The sequence below is a fragment of the Pristis pectinata genome, chromosome 15 (assembly GCF_009764475.1).
Source record: "Pristis pectinata isolate sPriPec2 chromosome 15, sPriPec2.1.pri, whole genome shotgun sequence".
In the NCBI taxonomy this organism is placed as follows: Eukaryota; Metazoa; Chordata; class Chondrichthyes; order Rhinopristiformes; family Pristidae; genus Pristis; species Pristis pectinata.
In genome coordinates, this window is record NC_067419.1 from 17953673 (window position 1) to 17976245 (window position 22573).

The window sequence follows — 22573 nt, forward strand, 5'->3', positions numbered from 1 at the left end:
ACTTCCAAATTATAGGATTTTATTCACTTTTCAATCTTAGTCCTAATTTTAAGGTTGTGCCTACGTGCATCAGTAGTAAAGGTCCCTTTCCTTTGAGTAATTGAGTTTTCCTGAAGAAAACCCTTAAGCTCCTTGAAGCTCAAGCTCTCAACTTCAGTACAGGCATTTTGTTTTTATTGTTAAATTATTTTTCTATCACTAACTGCCAACAAGACAATGTGTCATAGTCTGCGATTACTGGTACACACTGGTTTATTCATGGGAATGGTAAAATATTGTATTTATTAAGATTGCTTTCTTAACTCAATTCTGTGGATTTCTATCTTGTTTTACAAGTGATTTTTTTTAAACATAGCTAGAAGTTGACTTTGAATTTTTATTTTCATTTTGGCCACTGTACACAATGGCAAAGCATACTCCGTTTTGAAAATTTTGTTCAATTATCTATACAGTTTACAACTTGCTGAGGGAAGCATTCAGTTCAATATAACAGATTAAAACTTTGACTTGAATATATTTCACATCTGTCACAATTGATTTATGAAAACTTTTATTTGTCAAAGCTGGATACTAAACATTAACTTAATTTTCAATCTTTCCAAAGCTATCTTGCTAGGACATTTTGAGCGTTGAATCTGAGTAGTGGTCCTTCCCATTTCATTCCTTGTGCATTTCCATGTTTTCTGTTCACTGAAGCTGTGTGTTGTTTTGATGCAAGGAACATTTTTTAAAAAAAAAGAAAAATCGGATCTGAATCGGGGATTGGTGGGGCAGCAGAAGGGAGGGGTGAAGTGTTGAAGATGTCTCTACAATAATGATATGAAAACATATGTGATGTGAGAAGATGGTGTGAAGAGGCAGTTGGAGGATGGAAGTCATGCAGATGCAAGGGACATGGTAAGGAGTAAAATAAGATGACTCGGCATAATTAAGGATTTAAATGAGGAGATGGATGAGACATTTAAGAAAAAAATAGTTGGGCTTCCACCTATTTCATAATGACATTTGGTGGTACCTGCATTTTTTTGCCAACTAATTCCTCCTCACCACTCCCCCCCCCTGCATAACTACATTGGGAAAATGGCATTGACTCTTGGAGTTCACTGCTGCTCTTCTGTTTTTCTTTCATCTGTTTTGAGATGGAAAATAGAGATATTGGAGATAATCTAGATATTTAAGAGAAATAAAAGGAAGCAGCAGATTGAGAAGGGAGGAAAAGTGATATAAGCAGAAGACAGTGAAGGTGACAGAGGGAAATAAGGTAGCGAGAGAGTGTAAATCCCCATGTTTCAGAGCTCATGAGCTCTTTTTAGTGACCTTTGTGGTGAACTTCATCATGAGAGACTCACTAGCATATGTATAAATCATAGTTGAGTGAATCCAGATGTCACACTTGGATACGAGTGGAAAAATTGCATTCTGGGAGGTCCGGTCCATGGTTGGGGATCCAACAAGCAGAGGATTTGTTTATGGGAATCTCAAACACAAGTGGGTGTACCTCAGAGTGAGCTACTTGAATATTGTTTGAGCTTCAATCATCAAGTCAAGCAAAAGGTATTCTATCAATCTGTTGACTTGTGCTTTATGCATGGTGGAAACTCCTTGGGATGTCAGGAAGTGAGCTGTTTGCCATAGGGCACCCAGTGTCTGACCTCTCATAGGTGTTTATGTGGGTGGTTCAGTTGAGTTTTGGGTCAGTGGTCACTTTTAGGATGTTTTATTTTGTGTGGATCTTAGCTCATTTCAAAGACATTGACATTGCTATCAGAAATGGTTTACCGAAAGAGAATTTGCATATGATGTGGTTGTAATTAGTGAAGTCTCTTTTTCCAGCAAATTTGGAATTCGGTTTTGGTGAGATGCACATCAGTGACCAAAATAAGACTTGCCAACATGTACATTCCACTTGCATCATTAATGACAAGCAGTTAGCTTTATCAGTTCAAGGTTGCACAGATATTTAGTGTATTTGATGGATTTATTTCCTCCCTTAATTAGCAGGAAAATTCCTTGATGGAGAAAGTTGAAACGATGTATGTGTGATGTTCTGATCTGATTAATCTCCAAAGTAATGTTCCGAAAAAATAAAATTGCTGTTGTTGGAAATCTGAAATAAAGCTGGAAACACTCAAGGTAGCATCTAGGGAAAGAAATAAAGTTACATTTCTAGTTAAAGATCCTTTATCAGACATGAGAAAAGTGAGAAAACAATTTTAAGTTGATGAGGGATAGGTAGGGCAATGGGATACCTCTGAGGGTGTGCCCTGGATGACCAAAGTTATCACAATGTTTATGAAGCCATCTGGTTAATAGATGTAAGATGAGATGGTGTTCCATAAGTTTATGTTGAGTCTTGTTGGAGACAACGGAAGTCAGAATGGGCTGGAGAACTTGAATGCTACTTGCTGACTCAGCAGAGGTACTCTGCAAAGTAGTCACCCTATCTGCATTTTTTTTTCCAGTGTAGAGGAGACCACAAAGAAGTGTAAGTGAATCATGTGTTTTACTTCCTGCAGTTGTATGGGAAAGCTTATGAAATGGAGTGGTTGGTGGAGATGGAAGAGTGATCTGGTGGGTCACAAAGGGAACTGTCCCTCCAGAAAGGGGAAGGTGGGGTGAGGATAGATGGTGGAAATTGATTTGTTGAATGTGGAGGATGGTGGGATTAAGAGGGAGGACCAGCAGAACTCCACCTTTCCTGTAGCCAGGAGGAGGGAGTTTGAAAGCAGAGGTGCAAGAAGTAGATGAGGTACGATTGAAAACTCTGAAGGCACCTGTATGTAAAGTCTTGTCATCAGAACAGACATGATGGAAATGGAGGAACTGGGAAAATGAAGTCCTTGCACGAAGCAGGGTGTGAGGCAGTAAAGTCAAGGTAGGCTTGTAATGGAAATAGAGATGTATATAAAAAAAAATCCAGATGCTGGATATTGGAAATAAGAAAATGCTAGAAACATTTCAAGGTCAACATCTGTGGAGAGAAAAACAATTAAGGTTTCCAGCCCTTTGTTAGAAGAGTGTGAAGATTGTGACCTCACCTGAAATGTTAATTGTTTCTCTTTCCATGGCTTATATTGTATATTGGTTAATAATCTGTCCCCTGAGATAGAGGGAGAGAAACACAGAACAAGTCAGAAATGGACCATTTGAGCAGGAAGGAAATTGGCAGCAAAAGTAATAAAATTTTTGAATTCTGAGTGCCAGAAAGATTTGAGGGAAGGGTCCTGAGAAGGACTGAAACAAGATTTGTTCCATCTATCCCATGAAAAGGCGAATGTTCCCTTGGCTAATATTTCTCCTTTATTTCATTTGGGAGGATCCTGTGTTGTAAACATTATAATATGCAAGTTGTCTATGCTACATTGTCTACTGCCTGTCAGCAATCCAGATCCTGTACCTGATCCAATTTTTGATAATTGGATCAGGTACTATATGCATGTTCAAGTCTTGATGGTGCTTAATTTCATGGTTTAGGGGAAAAAAAATGTTTGATTCCTCCTTTTTGATAGAGCTCATGGTATCTCATGGCAACTCGCCTTTGACCACCACCACCACCTTCCCCCATTCACACACTTGTACAGGAGAAGTGTTGCGTGGGAAAAGCAATATTTTTTATTTGCACTGCTTTTTGTTGGCACAAAGAATGATGTCTTTTTTTAATTAACATTTAAAAATATTTGACCCTTTTGTTTTCAGAGTTGCCTGTTTGATGCAGTAGAGTCCAGGAAAAGTAATGGAAAAACCACCATATGAAACAGAAAATTGTCTTGTGCATACTGGCTTGAATACAAAATCAGTTACTAATTGTATTTGTTTTTATGGCTTTCATGACCGATCTTGTCATTGATTTTGTTTTCAGCCAAGGTTTTTTAAGTTCAAGTGGGCTGTTTTTCAAGTGCAGTAATGTACAATACCAGTATTAAGTACGAGGAGATTGTTAGGTTATAAAGTTTATGACTGATTCTAATGGAGCAGTTTTATGAGTTTTTTTCCAACTTTCTCAGGAATGGCTTCAGGTGGGTATAGTTACGTGTCACAAGGAAACATTTCACAGTAATAAAGTGAAAAGCCACATACTTTAAAATAGGTCAGAGAAAATGCGTGCTGTTATAAATTTGTTTTTTTCCAAATAACCTGTTGGAATAACAGGTTATGGTGAAGTACAAGTCATTAGTCTGATGTTATTTCCTTACAAAGATACTGTTTTTATGAAGGTGACCATGGTTAAAACACCATGGTGTTTAACTATTTGTTAAATAACGCATGACTTGCTTGCACGTATCCTATGTTCTTTATGAAAAATGTGGAATTAACCACTTGATAGCATCTTCATAACTAGTTATCGAAAGGGCTTCCAATCAGGTTAAGTTTTGGAATGTCCCAAATTAATTTTTTATAGGCAGATTCAAAGCAACTTTTTCCCATTTGGGTCATACCTACTGAAATTGAGGTTTAGTCTATTCAACGAAGTTTTTTATTTTTCCCGTCAAAGATGGCAGTGCGTAAAATGTATCATAATTTATTCCTCATGATAAGCTGTGAAATTAAGAATAATTAACTGCATGTCTGATATTCAATGGCAACACTTTTATTTTTGTCATACTTAGATTAATAAATGTAAGGAATAGCGTGCATCCATATGATGCATCTCAAGACATACTAAACTACTTTTCATTGAAATAATTTTCTAATATCAGGAAATATAACTTTGTTTATGAAAATAAAGATTCACAAAGCAATGAAATATCTTTCTTTAAGATGTAGGTGCCTGATATTTTTTAAAAAAAAATGCACCAAAATATTTGAAGATTGAGGGCATCCTGTTTAGTTCCTGCCATAAAATGCATACCAGATTCTATTATTTTTGCTTTCCAAAGTGCCTGTTCAGTATGGCTATTTGCTGTGCAACCATTGTGTCCTCTGTTCAAATTCATAGCCCATTCATCACCAAAAATACTTGGTCCTTTTAGTTGTGGACATGATTATTTCATGATTAGTACAGGAAACACATCCAATAGCATGTGTACTTCTTCATACCTGTAGACATGTATATTAGTATTAGATTATTGACTTAGATCGGTATTAATATAACTGGAAAACAATCTGCTAATCAAGTCTTGTAGCTGCACTACATCATAAATGATAAAGGGAAGTTTTTATCACATTCCCAGATTGTACAGGTTTGGAACTAAATGAATGTAACAACAAAGCAGTTGATATTAATAGTTTGTTAACTGTGTAGGCTCTGCAACTATCATCTTTGAAGTACTGATGATCACATAAGTGAATATTGGAGAGGGCCCATAACTGTTCACCCATTGTCTATGTATATGCATATTTTCTGATGGTCATCCATTTTTTGATCATCCTGATGCTATGAGACAGAAAATAGCTTGTTCCTAACCAGTTTAGTACTATTATTAAAATCAACCAACATTCAAAATTGACAGGAAGATGAAGACTAGCTAGCCTCTCAGGCACTTTCCACACTCATGTTAGCCCAAACATAGTAAATAATGACTAAACATTACCGCCCCCCCCCCCCCCCCCCCCCCCCCCCACTGCAGGCATGTACTTGAAAAACAAAACTACAGATGTGGTTTGTTCTTCCATTGCCACCAACACTTGTTCCCTTTCTCATGGCATCTTTCCATTAAAATGCAGCAGATGCAACATCTGCACTTTTACTCCCTTTCTTTGGCTACCATCCACGGAATCAAACCCTCCTTTGAGGAAGGTAGCTATTCACTAATTGAATGAAGACATTTCATTCAATTTCACCATGATCATCTTTGTCTTTCTGCATATTTAGAAATTGGTCTGTATCGTGATTTTCCATGAGGCGAAGCCATGTCATCTGCTCATGCATCAAAAAATGCAAGCTTAAGAGAAAATTTTGTTTATTTCTTTTTTTCATATTCCATGAATGTGTATTTCATTCCACATCTTAAATTTTTGGGTAGTAACTTGTGAGCTCTGTAAGGGTGAATTTCTGTTACCTGATTGGCAGTAATGCAAAGGGTTGCCTGTATTCCTATATATTGGAAAGTTGTGTGCTATTCATTAGGGTGAAAAATAGTTTCATAAATCAAGCACTACACCAAAGATTCATGGAATTGGAGCAGTACTTTGTAAATGTTCATAAATCAAGGAGTATTCCATATACCAGGAGTAATTCAGGATTAAACTCATTGCTCTACAACTTTCAAAGAATAATGGAAAATAAATTTGACTGTTCTTCAAACTGAAGTGACTTGTTAATCACATTTTTTCGCTGAGCATTATTTTCACCCCTCTTTAGTATGTAGAAATTTTAATAGGTTATCATCTCCCTGCTGACTCTTTTGGAAATAGAAACAGAATGCATTTTAGGGAAACTTTATTGAAGAACTTGATCATGTCCTTGTGAACAGTTGAAAGATTGCAGGACTTGGGGTTAAACTTTGCCTAGAGGTGTTATGCACTTGATGTGCTAATACCATTTGGTCATATGACCAAATAACCTTAAAGGAGTTGTAGAGAAAAGTACCTGACATTTGGCTGGGTGAGCAGTGGATTTATTTTGCTTGCTGCTGCAAGCATAAGGAGGTAGATGTTCAGTTTTTAAATAGTCTTTTGCTGATGTGAAGGACTGGCACAAAAGATCTGAGTGAAGTCAATGTGGAATCAAGGCATCCACACAGTGCCAGATGCTGCTTTTTTGCAGTCACTTGTCAAAATGCCTTCTTTGACTAATTAGACTTTATTGCAAATTCTCAGATGGATTCTGAGAATAGAGAACGATCCCCAGTGTTTTTTATCATCAATTCCCATTGTTGCTGCTGTTCCCATCAAAATGACTATGTCCATGTAAATGAGGTGAGTAACGATTACATTTTTGGTTTAATGCTGGTTTTATTTCCTTTAAACACTAAACCTTTTTTGTTGTGGCATAGTTTGAGGTCAAACAGTTGATTCATAATTACAGTTGATTCATAATTACAGTTAAATGTTTCTATCAACATGATTTTTTGTAAATATGAACACTTGATTAGAAGTCTCCTATGTTTAATGAGTCAACAACTCCCATTGTCTTTTCAATCCTTTTTCCTCCAATTTAGTAATTTTTGGTGGAGAACAAGCTCCAGATTCAGATTTAATAAACTTGCTTGTCCTTTAAACATTTTAAGAGCATGTAATGGTGCTATTTGAATAAGTAGTAAGAAGATTCGTGTGCATTTGAATCCGCTATGATTGCAATATGGCCAAGTCTTGCCACATTTTCAAAACAAAGATCTCGTTGCAGAAGAATATTATTTTTAAGGTTGCTGTAAATGTTCTGCAATGTTTTAGAAGGGTAAAACCTCTTTAGCAGGTTTAAGCTAAAGTGATTTGATTCAGAAGGCAGTCATTCCATTGGTCAAATCCAAATTTGCTAAAAATTAATGCAGAATATTGTGTTTAACTTGTAGATCCACTTGATTTTTGCTTTTGCAAATTTTTTTTTTGAGTATTCAGATTTGTCATTGTTTTGATTCAAACAGACCATTTGCCTCTGGTGATAACTTTGACTTGGAGGTAGACTCCAGTGTCATTAGATTCAGACTTGCTGGATTGATTTTATTTTTGAATTAGAGTTCCACTGTCTGTAGGGGCTTTTGTATGAATATCATTGGCAGTGCCTTTGCAAAAAGTTTTTTAAAATGTGACTTTTTCAGATATGATAGTGTGCTTTATTCTTTCTCCCTGGAATAGCAAGTGCAGGTCTTGCTATTGCAGGCTACAAAATTTAATTTATTAAACTTGCTGGTGCCAATTCAGACTTTACCAATCAATAAATATGAAACTATTCCAGATTGTTCCCAAAATCCAAATAATTTTCTAATCTTCCAATGAAGAGGCTCCTAAACTTGCTTTCAGAGAGAGGTGTTTTTTTGAGGGATGCCACTGCACCACCTCTTTTTAGTACTATAACTATTTGGTAAATCAAAATTAGATATTACAGTGATTGGAAACACTCTTTTGGCTTAAAATTTTTGAACAGTTGATCTTTTCAGTTTTTAATTGAATTAATAGCATGCAGAAAAGATTTTAATCCATTCCAAATGATATGTAAAGATGAACTTCCAGCAAGAAGAACAGTTGGAACTTGAAAGACTGTTTTGAGTTGTTGGGAATTATTTGTTCAATGAATGAAGCAAGCAAAGGTGCCTTTTTCTCAGGGGTGTTAGCACCCTTGAACATATTTCCATCCATCATCGTTTGCAACTGATAATCATGGTTCTTACAAGATGTGAATTCAGTTGGGTATTTTCAATATGTAAAAGTGCATTTATTTTCAAGGTCTGCAGTTGAAAATTGCAATATGGATTACTTTTTAAAATATTTTAGATATTTGCTATATTGAGGCATAACACTAACTGTAATTTATGGTGATCAATAATGTTTTAAATCTTTATCAGTATACACTCCAATAAAACCTTTCTGTTTTTCTGTTAAGTTTCTTTTGTTCATGTTTCTAAATGTCCATGTAAACTTGACATGCTGTTCTTATTCCCTTCCTATTAATGATGTCAGTACAGCAACTTGGTGCTTTGTTTCAGTCTCTTACCTCTGGGTTAGTTCATTTTAGTTTCCTGGCCAATGTTAATCCCTCAACCAACATCACTAAAACAAATTGTAACATGGAAAGATTTCAGTACAGCAGCAAGGTAACAATGTATTAATTAGCTGCTGTTTCCTTGAATAACAGTAGTGACTATTGCTAGTCAATAGTTTGGGGACCTCCTAAAGTCATAGAAAATCTTATATACATTCGAGTTTTCTTGCTTTCCTGTTTTCCTGGCTTGTACTGCTGTTAAAAAAAAAATTATGATTAAAAAAAATCCCTGCTTCCTAAATGGAATGTAAATTATGATAGCTGCAATCCTCATTCCTTTGCCACTTAATCCTACTTCACCTGGCAGACTATAGAAACACCTTAAATTTATTTGGTGCATGCATATAATACTTTAAATATAGTGAACTGCTTAAAGTTACTTCAGAGAAATCGGTTTTGTATTGAAATCATTTGTACTGAAGTTCAAAACAATTTTGTTTTTACCAAGATTGCACTCTCGGAACTTGAAGTTGAGAAACCAGATGTTGGGTAGGAAGAAACGAGGGGAATTTTTTGTATATGTCATTGTTTCAATCAAAGATGCTGGTTCATTTGTTTGAACTTTAAGCGTTTAATTAAAATTGCCCTTGTTTCAGAAATAGCTCAGTTGCAAGATAATAGGTGATGAATTGAAAATCACAAAACTGCAGTTCTGGGGAAAAAAAAAGTTGGAGATATTCAGCAGGTCAGGCACCATTTGTGGAGAGTAAAACAGATTTGAAGTTTCAGTTCACTGTAAAGGGTTCGAATGACTAAAGGTTTAGGTTGATTAAAGAATACATTTACACCCTTGAAAATAACCCTGAAATGTCTTTATTGACTGAAATATTGTACAATTTATTGACTGAAATATTGTCTTTATTTGTCAGAATTTTATTTAGGACCTCTGCTCCATTACTACTCCCAGTAAGATAGTTTCCAAATGGTGTTTACAGGTTTAGGGTAAAGATTCTTCATTCTTTGAAAGAAACTAGGCTGGAAGTAGATTTAAAATAATTAACACAACTATTCTTGCCATTAATAATCACTGTATTCAGATTTTTTTTGCCTTTTAATTGTTAATATGGCTGAGGTGGTTGCATAATTATTTGGTTATCTTGCTTGGAATTGCAAGACTTCTGTTGACAAACCAAAATTATTGGAAGTTGTAATTGAAATAATGCCCTGTTCTGAGGCATGCATTGATGTTCTGGATAAGACTATAGCTGCAGCCTGTAGCGGACCATTTAAAAGGTGCCTTTTAAAATATATTTCCTGATGTGGGAAAATCTGCATTTTGTTTCCAAGTACACTTTTATGTGTTCCTTCTACATTTTTCTCTTTTTTTGTTTCCTATGTATGAAGGTGGTAGATTACTTTGGTCTGAGAAGAAGTTATTTTTTAAATATTTCTTACTGTTTGCTGTTCAGAGAATCACTGAATGGTTACAAAGTGTAAGTGACTATCTGGTAAGAACAAGATCAATCTCTGCTGCAAGTGATTTCTTTACTGCTGTGTTCCAGTTAACTCTAGTCCTGAATATTGGCATTGACTTGATGTCAATGTTTTTTGTGTGGTATTGTTACCCCTTCTCTGATTATACCCTGTTTGAAATGTCCAGCTATCCCACATTGCCCACCTTTGGAACACATTCTGTGCTGATCCACTTGCACTGATCTATGAATCAGCAATTTGATTTTAAAATGCTTCTAGCATCACTTATTTACAATATTTGAAGAATCTGAGGGGGGAAAATGTTCTAGTCCCATGGCTATTGAAATAAATAGTTTTAAAGGGAATATAGGATAATGGATTTTAGCCCATTTCTAATGTGAGCTCATACATTTCTTCAGCAGATTTTGAACTTGGGCTTGCTTCTGCTTTGCCACTTCATTGATTTTTTTTCCCCCCTCAGTGACATATTTTGCAAGAAAGGTTGGAATAGCATTTCTTAACAAGGAAGTTTGGTTTAAAAGGGGTAAATTATTAATTATTAGTTTGTGCGTTAATAGATGGAAAAAGATGGGAGGGGGTTTGTTGGGCAGTAACAAAATAATGGAGGGAGTTTCTGTCTGTAATGATAAACTACTTGAATTGTGTTGTTGCATAGATGCAACTATTCCTCTGCACTCTTGACTTAAGCCTTGTTCACAAGACAAAGGAGCAGAAGTAGGCCATTCAGCCTATCAAGTCTGCTCCATGAGCTAAACTAATACTATTCCTATCTAGCCCCAATTTCTGGCCTTATCCCCATATCCCTTGATACCTTGATTAATTAGATACCTATCAATCTCCTCCTTAAACGCCCCCAATGATTGGGCCTCCACAGCTGTACATGGCAAAGAATTCCATAATTTCACTACCCTCTGGTTAAAGAAATTTCTCCTCATTTCTGTTTTAAACTGGTACCCTCTAATTCTAAGATTGTGCTCTGTAGTCCTGGACCCACCCACCAGGCGAAACAGCTTAACCACATCTAGTCCATCCAGTCTTTTCAACATTCTAAATGTTTCTGAGGTCCCCTCTCATTCTTCTGTACTCCAATGAATACAGTCCAAGAGCTGACAAACGCTCATCATAAGTTAGCCCTTTCGTTCCAGGAATTATCCTCGTAAATCTTTTCTGAACCCTTTCCAACATCAGTACATCCTTCCTAAGATACGGGCCCAAAATTGCGCACAGTACTCCAAATGAGGCCTCACTAGTGCCCCATAAGAGCCTCATCAACACTTCCTTACTCTTATAGTTTATACCTCTCGAAATGAATGCTAACGTAGCATTTGCTTTCTTTACCGCCGATCCGAACTGGTGGTTAACCTTTCGGGTATCCTGCACGAGTACCCCCAAGTCCCTTTGTACTGCTGTACTTTGAATTTTCTCCCCATCCAGATAATAATCTGCCCATTTTGGTTTTTCCAAAGTGTACAATGGCATATTTCTCAACATTGAATCTCATCTGCCATTTCTTTGCCCATTCTCCTAAATTATCTAAGTCTTTCTGCAACCTTCCTATTTCTTCAATACTCCCTACTCTTCCACCTATCTTGGTGTCGTCTGCAAACTTAGCCACAAAACCATTTACTCCATAATCTAAATCATTAATGTATAAAGAAGTGGCCCCAACATGACCCCTGCGGAACACCACTGGTAACTGGTAGCCAACCAGAACAGGATCCCTTTATTCCCACCCTTTGCTTTCTGCCTACCAGCCAATGCTCCACCCATTCTACTATCCTACCTGTAATTCCGTGAGCTCTCATCTTATTAATCAGCCTCTTGTGCGGCACCTTGTCGAAGGCCTTTTTGAAAGTCTAAATACACAACATCCACAGCCTTTCCCTTATCTACCCTACCTAAGATTTCCCCCAAAAAAACTCCAATAGGTTGGTCAGGCAGGATCTTCCCTTCACGAAACCATGCTGGTTTGGACCTATCTTGCATTGCACCTCTAGGTATTCCATAACCTCATCCTTGAGGATTGATTCCAATAACTTTCCCACCACCGATGTCAGACTAATAGGTCTGATGGTGTTGATGGTAATTTTGATAGGCTAGGGAGTTTAATATTAATGTTATAGTTCAATAGCCTTTAATCTGAAATGGAAACAGTTGGATAATATGGATGCTTCAAGTTGCAGAGGAAGTAATGTCTGCAATGGGATGGAGACTAAACAAAATTAAATGACAGATCATGTTGATGCCAGCTGAGAAAGAGTAATGAAAACTTGCTAACGGGCAGCTGATCTCTTGAGAGGAGGTTTAACTAGGAGATGAAGAGAATAATGGAGAGAGAAAAATTTGCTGCAATAATTGGGTACAGAATGTGGCAATCAGTGGAAATCTGAAATAAAAGAGAATGGTACAAATGTATAGCAGATCAAGTGAGATTTGTAGCGAGACTAACAGAGTTAATGTAGCAGAGTGATGACTTTGCAATAGAACTGCTAAGGTAAAGACCAGATTTTGTATTGGGCATTTGTGCAATGGAAGAGATCAGGGCTGGGATGGAGAATTAGTGACAGACATCCTGATGCTCATGTGGATTGAATTGGTGTTCTGTAAAGCAGTTATTCAATCTGCCTTTAGATTTCCTCAATGTAGAGACTACAGTGTGAGTAATGAATGCTGTAACTTGGAAGAAGTGTAACTGAATCACTGCATTTGGAAAGAATGATTGGGTGCCGAGATGATGGGATGCAGCAAGGTGAAAAGGCAGATGTTGCATCTCGTGCAGTTGTGTGGACAGGTGCAAAGAGAAGTAGAATGAATGTTGGAGATGGAAGAGTGGTCCATCTCCACCAACACCATTGGAGAAAGAAGAAAGAATCTGTGCCCTCTCCCTTGTCAAAAAAAAAGAATTGGGTAATAAAATGAAATGGCCATGAAATTACAAAAGCAGAAGAATGAAATTATAAAAAGTAACCAGCTGATATACTGAGCCAATGACCCCTCTGAACTGATGTGCCTTTTTTCAAAAAAAGCTATTCCCTTTCTTCTTCAATCTTATTACTGAATTTCAAATTAATTCAAATTAATATACATGAATAATTATATGATGCAAAGAGATGGGGATAACAATAATAGCAGTTAATATTTATACTCTCAAGGAGTAAAATATGTAATCTAGACCTCCCACTCTCTTGCTAAGTGTAGGTAATGCAAAAAAATTGAAAAGAAATTTGATTATATGAAAAGAAAAACCCCCAATTCAAAAAAAAAGATAAAAGCAAACCAAAAACTTCAAGGAAAACAAAACCGGGCTGATATTTCTTAGATTTAAAAAAAACATTTATGTCATCAGCTCTGCTCCTCTATATTCAAAGGTTATCGAAAGGATTTGAAAAAGTCTGCTTATATCATGTGGAAATATTGAATAAATGAACTCCAAACTTCCTCAAATTTAAGCGAAGGATCAACAGTACCATTCCTAATTTTTTCTAAGTTTAAACATGTTATAGTTTGAGAAAACCATTGAAATGTAGTAGGGGATATACGGTCCTTGCATTTGAATAGAATGGATCTCTTGGCCATTAATGTAACAAAAGCAACCATATGACGAGCAGAAGCGGATAAATGGCCAGAATCCATCATTGGTAACCCAAAGATTGCAGTAATAGGATGGGGTTGTAGATCAACATTCAATACAGTTGAAATAATATTAAAGATGTCTTTCCAATATTTTTCCAGAAGAGGACAGGACCAAAACGTGTCAGGGAAGCCACCTCCGAATTACATCTGTCGCATATAGGATTTATATGGTGATAAAAACGGGCTAACTTGTCCTTTGACATATGGGTCCTATGAACCACCTTAAACTGTATCAAAGAGTGTCTAGCACACTTTGAAGATATATTAACTAATTGGAGAATTTTCTTCCATGTCTTTGTGGGTAAGAGTATCTGGAGTTCTTTCCCATTCACTCTTAATTTTATTGTGTCTTTAGATGTATTTTCATAATCAGATCATAAATTATTGCTATCAAGCCCTTCTGATAAGGATTAAAGCCTAAGATTTTTTCCGTAATTTCAGTTTTATATAGTATCAGAAAAGTAGGTAAAGTTACTTTTAAGAAGTTTCTAATCTGTAAATATCAAAAAATGTGATCTAGGCAAATTGTATTTATTATACAGCTGTTCAAAAGACATTTCAGACAACTGTTCAAAAGACACTTCAAAGACAGTTATCAATAAATAAATCACAAAAGCATGTTATTTCCTTCATTATCTATAAAAGAAAAAGCTAAGTCATTTCTAGATGGTTGAACGAAAATATTAGATTGGTTAGGACTTGATAAAATGAATTTATTCAATTGAAAAAATTTACAAAATTGAAACCATATTCGTATTGTATGCTTAACTATTGGGTTAATCATTTGTTTACTCAATTTAGTAAGTGCGAAAGGGAGTGAGGCTCCTAAAATAGAAGCTAATGAAAATCCTTGCACTGATTCATACTCAAGATACACCCATCGAGGACATTGAATTACATCTAAATCTTTTGCCCAGAAAATTAAGTATCTAATATTAATTGCCCAATAGTAAAATCTAAAGTTAGGCAAAGACATACCACCATCCTTTTTTAATTTTAGTAAATATTTCTTACTTAACCTTGGATTTTTATTCTGCCATATATATGAAAGAATTTTAGAATCACTTAGAATCGAAAAAGCATTTCGAAATGAAAGTTGGAACCGCCTGAAATAAGTACAAAAATTTTGGTAAAATATTTAATCTTAACCGTGTTACTTCGGCCAATCAATGATTGAGATGATGGGGACCATTTAGTAAACAATTGTTTAACATGATCAATTAAAGGTAAAAAGTTAACTTTGAATAAGTCCTTATGCTTCTTGGTAATTTTAACACCCAGATAGTGAAATAATCAGTCACTAATCTAAATGGTAATTGCCTATAAATTGGGACTTGCATATTTAATGGAGAAAAGTTCACTCTTATTAAGATTTAATCTATAACCAGAGAAAACACTAAATTGAGCAAGCAATGATAATGCTGCAGGGATAGATTTCTCTGGGTTAGAGATGTAGAGTAACAGGTCATCTGCATATAGTGATATCTTATGGATCCCCTTTCCACGAGTAATACCAAATATGTTGAGAGTCCCGAAGGGCAATTGCCAAGGGTTCCAAGGCAATGTCAAATAATAAAGGACTCAGGGCAATCCTGCCTAGTGCCTCAAAAAAGCCTGAAAAAAGGGGATCTCATTATTAGTAAGTATTGAAGCCATAGGTGTATGATAAATCAATTTAATCGCGGATATAAAATTTGGACTAAAATTAAATTTCTCAAGCGTGTTAAATAAATATTCCCATTCAACTCTATCAAATGCCTTCTCAGCATCAAGCGAGATAACACATTCTGGGATTATAGATGAGGGGGTATATACAATATTCATTAACCTCTTAACATTAAAATGCAAATAATGATTCTTAATAAATCCTGTCTGGTCATCAGAAATAATTTGTGAAAGTACCTTTTCCAGTCTAGAAGCCAATATTTTGGAAAAAATTTTGGAATCCACATTCAATAAAGAAATAGGTCTGTAAGATGCACATTCAGTAGAGTCTTTATCCTTTTTCAGAATTAAAGAGATAGTTGCTTCATAAAAAGATTGTGGTAATTTACCTACTGATGGGGCATCTTTAAAAATTTTACCTAACCAGGGGGAGAGAAGATCAGAAAAGGATTTAAAAAAAATTCAACTGTATACCCATCAGGACCAGGTGTTTTACCTGAATTCATTGAAGAAATTGCTTTCTTTATTTCTTCCTCCGAAATGGGTGCATCTAATATTGAATGTTCATTAAGTGATAATTTTGGAGTCTTCAAATTCCTTAAAAATTCATGTGTTAATGTAGGATCCTCAGGAAATTTTGATTGATATAAAGAAGTATAAAATTCTTGAAAAGATTTATTAATTTGATCATGGTCCACTGTGTAATTACCATCTTGTTTACGAACTTTAATAATCTGATGTTTAGTTGAAGCAGCTTTCAGTTGGTTGGCCAACAATTTACCAGATTTATCACCATATATATAAAACTGACTCCTGGTTTCGAGTGATTGATTTTCAATTGGAGATGTTAATAATAAACTGTTGTAATTGAAGTTCAATTCTTGTTTTATAAAGCTCCAAATCAGAAGCATCAGAGTTTTTTTTATCGATTTCTTTGATCTTATCAGCCAATATATGTAGTTCATTATTGGTTCATTTTTCAATCCAATTCAATCAAATTATATGAAATAATTTGACCCCGGATATAAGCTTTAAAGGTATCCCATAATATCCCACTGGAAATTTCTTCCATAAAATTAGTTGAAAAGAAAAAGGAAATCTGTTCTTTAATAAAATGAACAAAGTTTCAATCCTGCAATAGAGAAGAATTGAGTCGCCATTGTTTGACACCAGAGGGTTTGTCCGCTAATTTAATTGTTAGTTTCAATGGCGCATGATCAGAAATGGCAATTGCATTATCTTGCAGTCAATAACAGATGGAGTTAATCGCGAGTCAATAAAAAAGTAATCAATTCTAGAGTAGTTGTGATAAACATGAGAAAAGAATGAAAACTCTTTATCATATGGGTGTAGAAATCTCCAAACTTCTATAATTCTGGAATCAACTAAAAAGGAATTAATAAAGACAGTGGATTTGTTTGGAAGTGTGTGATTCGACACACATTTATCCATCAAAGGGTTTAAACAGCAATTGAAATCTCCACCCATAATCAACATAATTCATTTAAATTAGGAAAAGATGCAAATGTTTAAAAAACTCGATCAACATTAGGTGCATAAACATTAACCATAACCACATTTTTATTATGAAGTAAGCCAGTAATTAATAGAAATCCACCATTTGGGTCTGAAATTGTTTCATGATGAACAAATGAAATTGAGGAGTATAGGAGGAAAATAGAGACTCCTTTCACCTTTGCTTGTGAATTAGAATGAAACTGTTGACCCCTCCAAAATCTTAAAAAAAAGTGCTGATTATCCTGTCTCCTAATATGAGTCTTCTGCGCAGAAATAATCTGAGTGTTCAGTCTATGGAAAAACTTTAAAGATCTTCTTACACTTAATTGCAATATTTAAACCGTTCGTATTCCATGAAACAAAATTAATCATTTTGTCCATTTTAACAGACTAAAAACATGTAAAGGGTTAACCTTGTTATACAGGAGACTCCTAAACAGGAAGAGGAAAAAAAGTTCAAAGAGGAGCCGGATATGACGACAATTCAGGCATATTTGTAGTTTATCAGTCCAGAGGGGAAAAACAACTAACCTAAAAACAGCCCCACCCCCCCCACCCACAAAAGCCCGAAAACTGGCCAATAGATAGCCAGAATGCTTCCTGCTAAGTAATTTAACCCCACCTCTTTTGGTGGCAAATCTCCAAGTTAAGAGGAATGCCAAACACCACCATTAGTCAAAACATGAGATTACAGGTACCCAAAACAAAAATTTTGAAATGTAAACAGACTTGCTAACAGAAGTCTACACAAATAAGAATACTGGCAATCGACATTTAAAGAATACAATCTTACCATTATTTCAAAAGGGAAAAAAAAGCGATCAGTCACTCAATCAGATTCTTAATTATTACCAAAACAAACCATTAAAAATATTAAAGTAAAATAATAAAAAGAAAATAAGAAATGTTAAGTAGAGATACGATAAATGTCCATGTTCCAGAACCAAGCACGAAAGTGTTAACAGAGGGCAGGAAAAATATCTCCGAACTTGAAAAGCTCAAGTCTGTAAGTTGATTATTACCTAATAGACCAAATAAATATAAAAATCAAAGAATAGCAAGTTTCTTAATCATCTGAAGTCAAAAGTTAATCTTGAAGGAGTTCTTTGGCTTCCTTGACGCAATTAAACTATCTGCGTGATTTGGCGGAGAGTAGAATCCTCAAACGTGCCGGAAACGCTAATGCAGGTTGATAATTCCCTTGATAGAGTCACGACATAATTGGAATATAACGCAGTCTCTCTTTCATAACTTCTGGGCTGTAATCTTCAACCAGACGAAACTTCCAATCTTTATATTGGATCATTCCTCAATGACGAGCGATTCGAATCAAATGCTCTTTGGTACTCACATAGTGAAATCTCAGTATTACTGGCTGTGGTTTTTGCTCTGCCGGGTGTTTTGGTCTTAACACTTGATGAGCACGATCAAGTAGGGGATGTACAGAAAATACTTCAGAGCCAAACACATGCATCAGAAGTTTAGAAAAGAATTCAATAGGATTACCTGCTTCGGCGTCTTCGGGAAAGCCAATGACCCTCAAATTATTTCTCTGACTGCGGTTTTCTAAATCAGTAATCCTGTCTTTGCTGTTCCAGCCTCTGGATGGTCGCAGTTAAATCTTTTTCCAGTAAGCTCAGTCTACAATTTCTCTCTTTGCCAGCTTCATCCAGTTCAGCAATTAATTGCAGTTGTTGAGCATTCTCCTGTATGAGTATAGTTTGTCTGTGTTCAATGCTATTCCCAATGTTTTCAGTTGGTCCTTAACAATTTTGGACTTAATTTTGGTGACCCTGAAACCCTTTCCCTAAGGATTTTAATATTAGTTTTTTTATTAAACAATTACTGTGCTCTGTTCAGAGTAAGATTTCTGTTAATACTGCAGCACACTTCACTTTTTAAGACGTTACACAGTAGTGTAGTAAATTTTCTAGTGAACCTTGTCAGTTTAAAGGAAGCATGGGAAATATGCCCTGTTATGTTTAAAGGGAGTATGTGGCACCCGTTAGGCCAGATGACATTGGATTTCCAAACAACGTGAAAAGGGATAACCAGAGTTTTGCTGTATAGGGCTTCCCTTGAAAGGGTACTGAAGGAGATTTTTATCTAGTTGTCTGGACTAGATTTGACTTGCCTTGAGGCACCCTGTGCATTATCGGAAGAACAACTGATCTCAGTGTATTAGTGGGGTCTATGCTAGCCAATCCTGCCAATTTCGAATGCTTCAGTTTGTTTCATTATTTGTTTTACATCCATGTCTGTCCTTGCATACACCTACTTTTATCACTTTAATCATTTACAGTACATTTGATAATCATCACATTTATCAGACATTTTGAAGAAATGAATAAGCCAAAGTTGTCTTGTCTACTTTGAGAATAGTCTTCTCCTGGAAGGTTTTGCTACTGAATAAGTTCAGCGTCAACTTCAAATCTACATCAAAAATTAGTTTCGGTGTGAAGCGGAAATAATTTTTCATTGATGTTAAGCTTGTGGTATGTATGCTTCAAGTGTTCACTCATGTTATCGCTGAGTTGTAGTTTTTCAATACAGATTTAACTGGTTACTAAAAACTTTGCTTATCCTTAATAGGGATTTTGATAGGGGTATTGCATTAATCATTATCCACCATTCTGGTGTATTGCCAGTGTTGTCTTTGCACTGCTGAACCCACCCCCACAATGTTTTACTTTAAGAGCTGTATAATGGGAAAAATGTCAGCAAGAAATATTGGCATTATTACTAATGTTATTTTTACCTGGCCACTTCATACACAAGAATAGAAAGGCATTTAGGGAGAATAGTTTTGCAATAATATTGCATCACGTTTAGCCACGGGTGAGGTGCCAGAAGACTAGAAGATTAATGTTCCCATATCCGAAAAGGGCAGTAAGGGTAAGCTAGGAAACTACAGGCTGGTGAGCCTAGTGGGAAGCTATTGGAAACAATTCTCAGGATGGGATTTATGATCACATGGAAAAGCAGGGGCTGATTTGGGGGAGTTGGCTGATTTTTGTGCATGGGAAATCCTGCCTCTGAAATCTGGGTTTTTTGAGGATGTTACTAAGAAAATTGATGAAGGCTTGGTGGTAGATGTGGTATATGTAGACTTTTGCAAGGCTTTTGATAGGGTCCTGGACAGTAGGCTGGTCCCGAAAGTTAGGGCACATGGGGCCCAAGGTGTTTTGTTATGATGCACAGGGTGCCTCAAGGCAAGTCAAATCTGGTCCAGACATCTGGATAAAAATCATTTAGTACCATGTTGAGGGAAGCCCTATACAGTAAAACTTTGGCGAACTAGATCCAAAATTGACTTGGTGATAGGCAGTGGCGGACAGTTGTTTTTCTGACTGGAGGTGTATAACCAGTAGTGTACCACAAGGATTGGTGCTGAGGCCTTAGTAGTTTGTCATATATACAAATGACCTGGATGAGAATGTCTGTCATCTGAGAAATAAGTTTTCTGACACAAAAATTGGTGGAGTTATAGATATTGAGGATGGTTGCTTAAATATACAAAGGGACGTAGATCAGTTGGAAAGTGGAAATGGTGGCAGATGGAATTTAATGCAGATGAGGATTGAGGTTAATTCATTTTGGGTTGTCTAATACTGGCTGAACATGTACATTAAATGGCAGGGACCTTGGGGTGCAAGTTCATAGCTCCCTGATACAGTGGTAAAGAAGGCATAAGGCATGCTTGCTTTCATTAGCTGAGGCATGTAGCTGTGAGGTGCACAAGATATTGGTTAGGCCACTCTTGGAATATTCCACGCAATTCACCACGTTATAGAAAGGATGTGGTAGCACTGGAAAGAGTGCAGAAGAAATTCACCAGGATGGTGCCTGGAATAGGGAGCTTTCATTACAAGGAAAGATTGGATAGGTTGGGATTGTTCTCATTGGAGTGCAGGAGGTTAAGGGATGTCCTTATAGAGGTTTATAAAATTATGAGTCACAATCTTTATCTGAGGGTTGGGGAGTCTAAAACTAAAGGAGATGGGGAGAAAGTGAGAGGGAGAAGATTTAAGAGATCTGAGGGGCACATTTTTCCCCACACAGGGTGGGGAGTATATGCAACAAACTGCTAGAAGATGTGGTAGAGGCAGGTTTCAGTGCTTAGAAAGCATTTGGGCAGGTATATGAATAAGAAAGGATTGGAGGGATATGGGCCAAATGTGGGGAAAATGGGATCTCGGTCAGTGTGGTCGACTCTTTGACTCTAATTAATCAACAGGATCACTAGTCATTTTCTGAGGAAAGAAACTGCTGTAACTGTACATCAGGGTAAGGCCAGTTTTCCATTAACATTTTTGGATTAAATCATAGTCACGTCCAAAAATTAATGCTTGCTTTTGTTTTGGACCTGACGATCTCTGTATTTAAAAAAAAATGCTTTTTAGTATGTAATCTTTAGTTTTTAATCTGTTTATTTTTCCTTTGTCTCTTAGGGAGTGAAGCCAGCCAGTTTTGACAAGGTAGCAATCCCTGAGGTTAAAGAAATAATTGAAGGATGTATCCGCCAGAACAAAGATGAACGGTGAATGTCTTGACAGTTGCTGTAGATGCCATGTGGGATGCAAAAGCTGAATTCCAAATACGAATCTTGCACTTTTGTATAAATTAGTGTTTTGGGGAAATATTTTCTAATTGTATTGTTATGAAGTCACAAAGTAAGAAAAGTTTGCAAAAATAAGTTTCTTATGTAGGAAATGGGTGGATTAGGGCCTGGTATTTGACTAGAAAGACTTGATTCCAATCCATTCCTTTTTGAATTTTTGAAATTTTTGAAGTTGCAAGCAAGTTGCTAGAGGAAGCTTGCTTAACATTTCCCCATGTTTGATTGGCAATTTTTGAAATTGATACTGACTATTTGAAATGTAGAAATATTTAACTTTCTCAAATGGCATTAGTTAAGCTTAATGAAAACATAGAACATTTCAGCACAGTGCAGGCCTTTTGGCCCACAATGTTGTGCCGACATTTTATCCTGCTCAAAGATCGATCTAACCCTTCCCTCCCACACAGCCCTCCATTTTTCTGTCATTCATGTGCTTATCGAATAGTCTCTTAAATGTCCCTAATGTATCTGCGTCCACCACCTCTGGCGGCAGTGTGTTCCATGCACCCACAACTCTCTGTGTTGACATCCCCCTGATACCTTCCTCCAATCACCTTAAAATTATTATGCCCCTTCATGTTAGCCATTTTCACCCTGGAAAAAAGTCTGACTGTCCACTCGATCTATGCCTCTTATCTTGTACACCTCTATCAAGTCACGTTTCATCCTCCTTCGCCCCAAAGAGGAAAACCCTGGCTCACTCAACTTATCCTCATAAGACATGCTCGCCAATCCAGGCAGCATCCTGATAAATCTCTTCTACACCCCCTCTAAAGCTTCTACATCCTTCCTATAATGTGGCAACCAGAATGGAACACAATACTTCAAGTGTGATCTAACCAGAGTTCAATAGAACTGCAACATTACCTCGCGGCTCTTCAACTCAATACCCCGACTAATGAAGACCAACACACCATACGCCTTACAACCCTATCAACCTGTGCGGCAACCTTGAGGGGTATATGGACTCGGACCCCAAGATCCCTCTGTTCCTTCACTCTGCTAAGAGTCCTGCCATTAACCTTGTATTCTGCCTTCAAATTCGATCTCCCGAAGTGTATCAC

The 22573-nt window shown here is 36.4% G+C and overlaps 1 protein-coding gene across 6 annotated transcripts in view; it reads left to right on the forward strand.

The window, feature by feature from the left end:
• wnk1b (WNK lysine deficient protein kinase 1b) overlaps positions 1 to 22573 on the forward strand; it is a 138967-nt gene that overhangs the window by 39134 nt on the left and 77260 nt on the right. For all 6 annotated transcript variants that reach the window (XM_052030822.1, XM_052030827.1, XM_052030823.1 and 3 more), the window contains exon 5: positions 21340 to 21428. In XM_052030822.1, coding sequence (XP_051886782.1) covers positions 21340 to 21428 — 89 coding nt within the window. The remainder of the gene's footprint in view (positions 1 to 21339; positions 21429 to 22573) is intronic.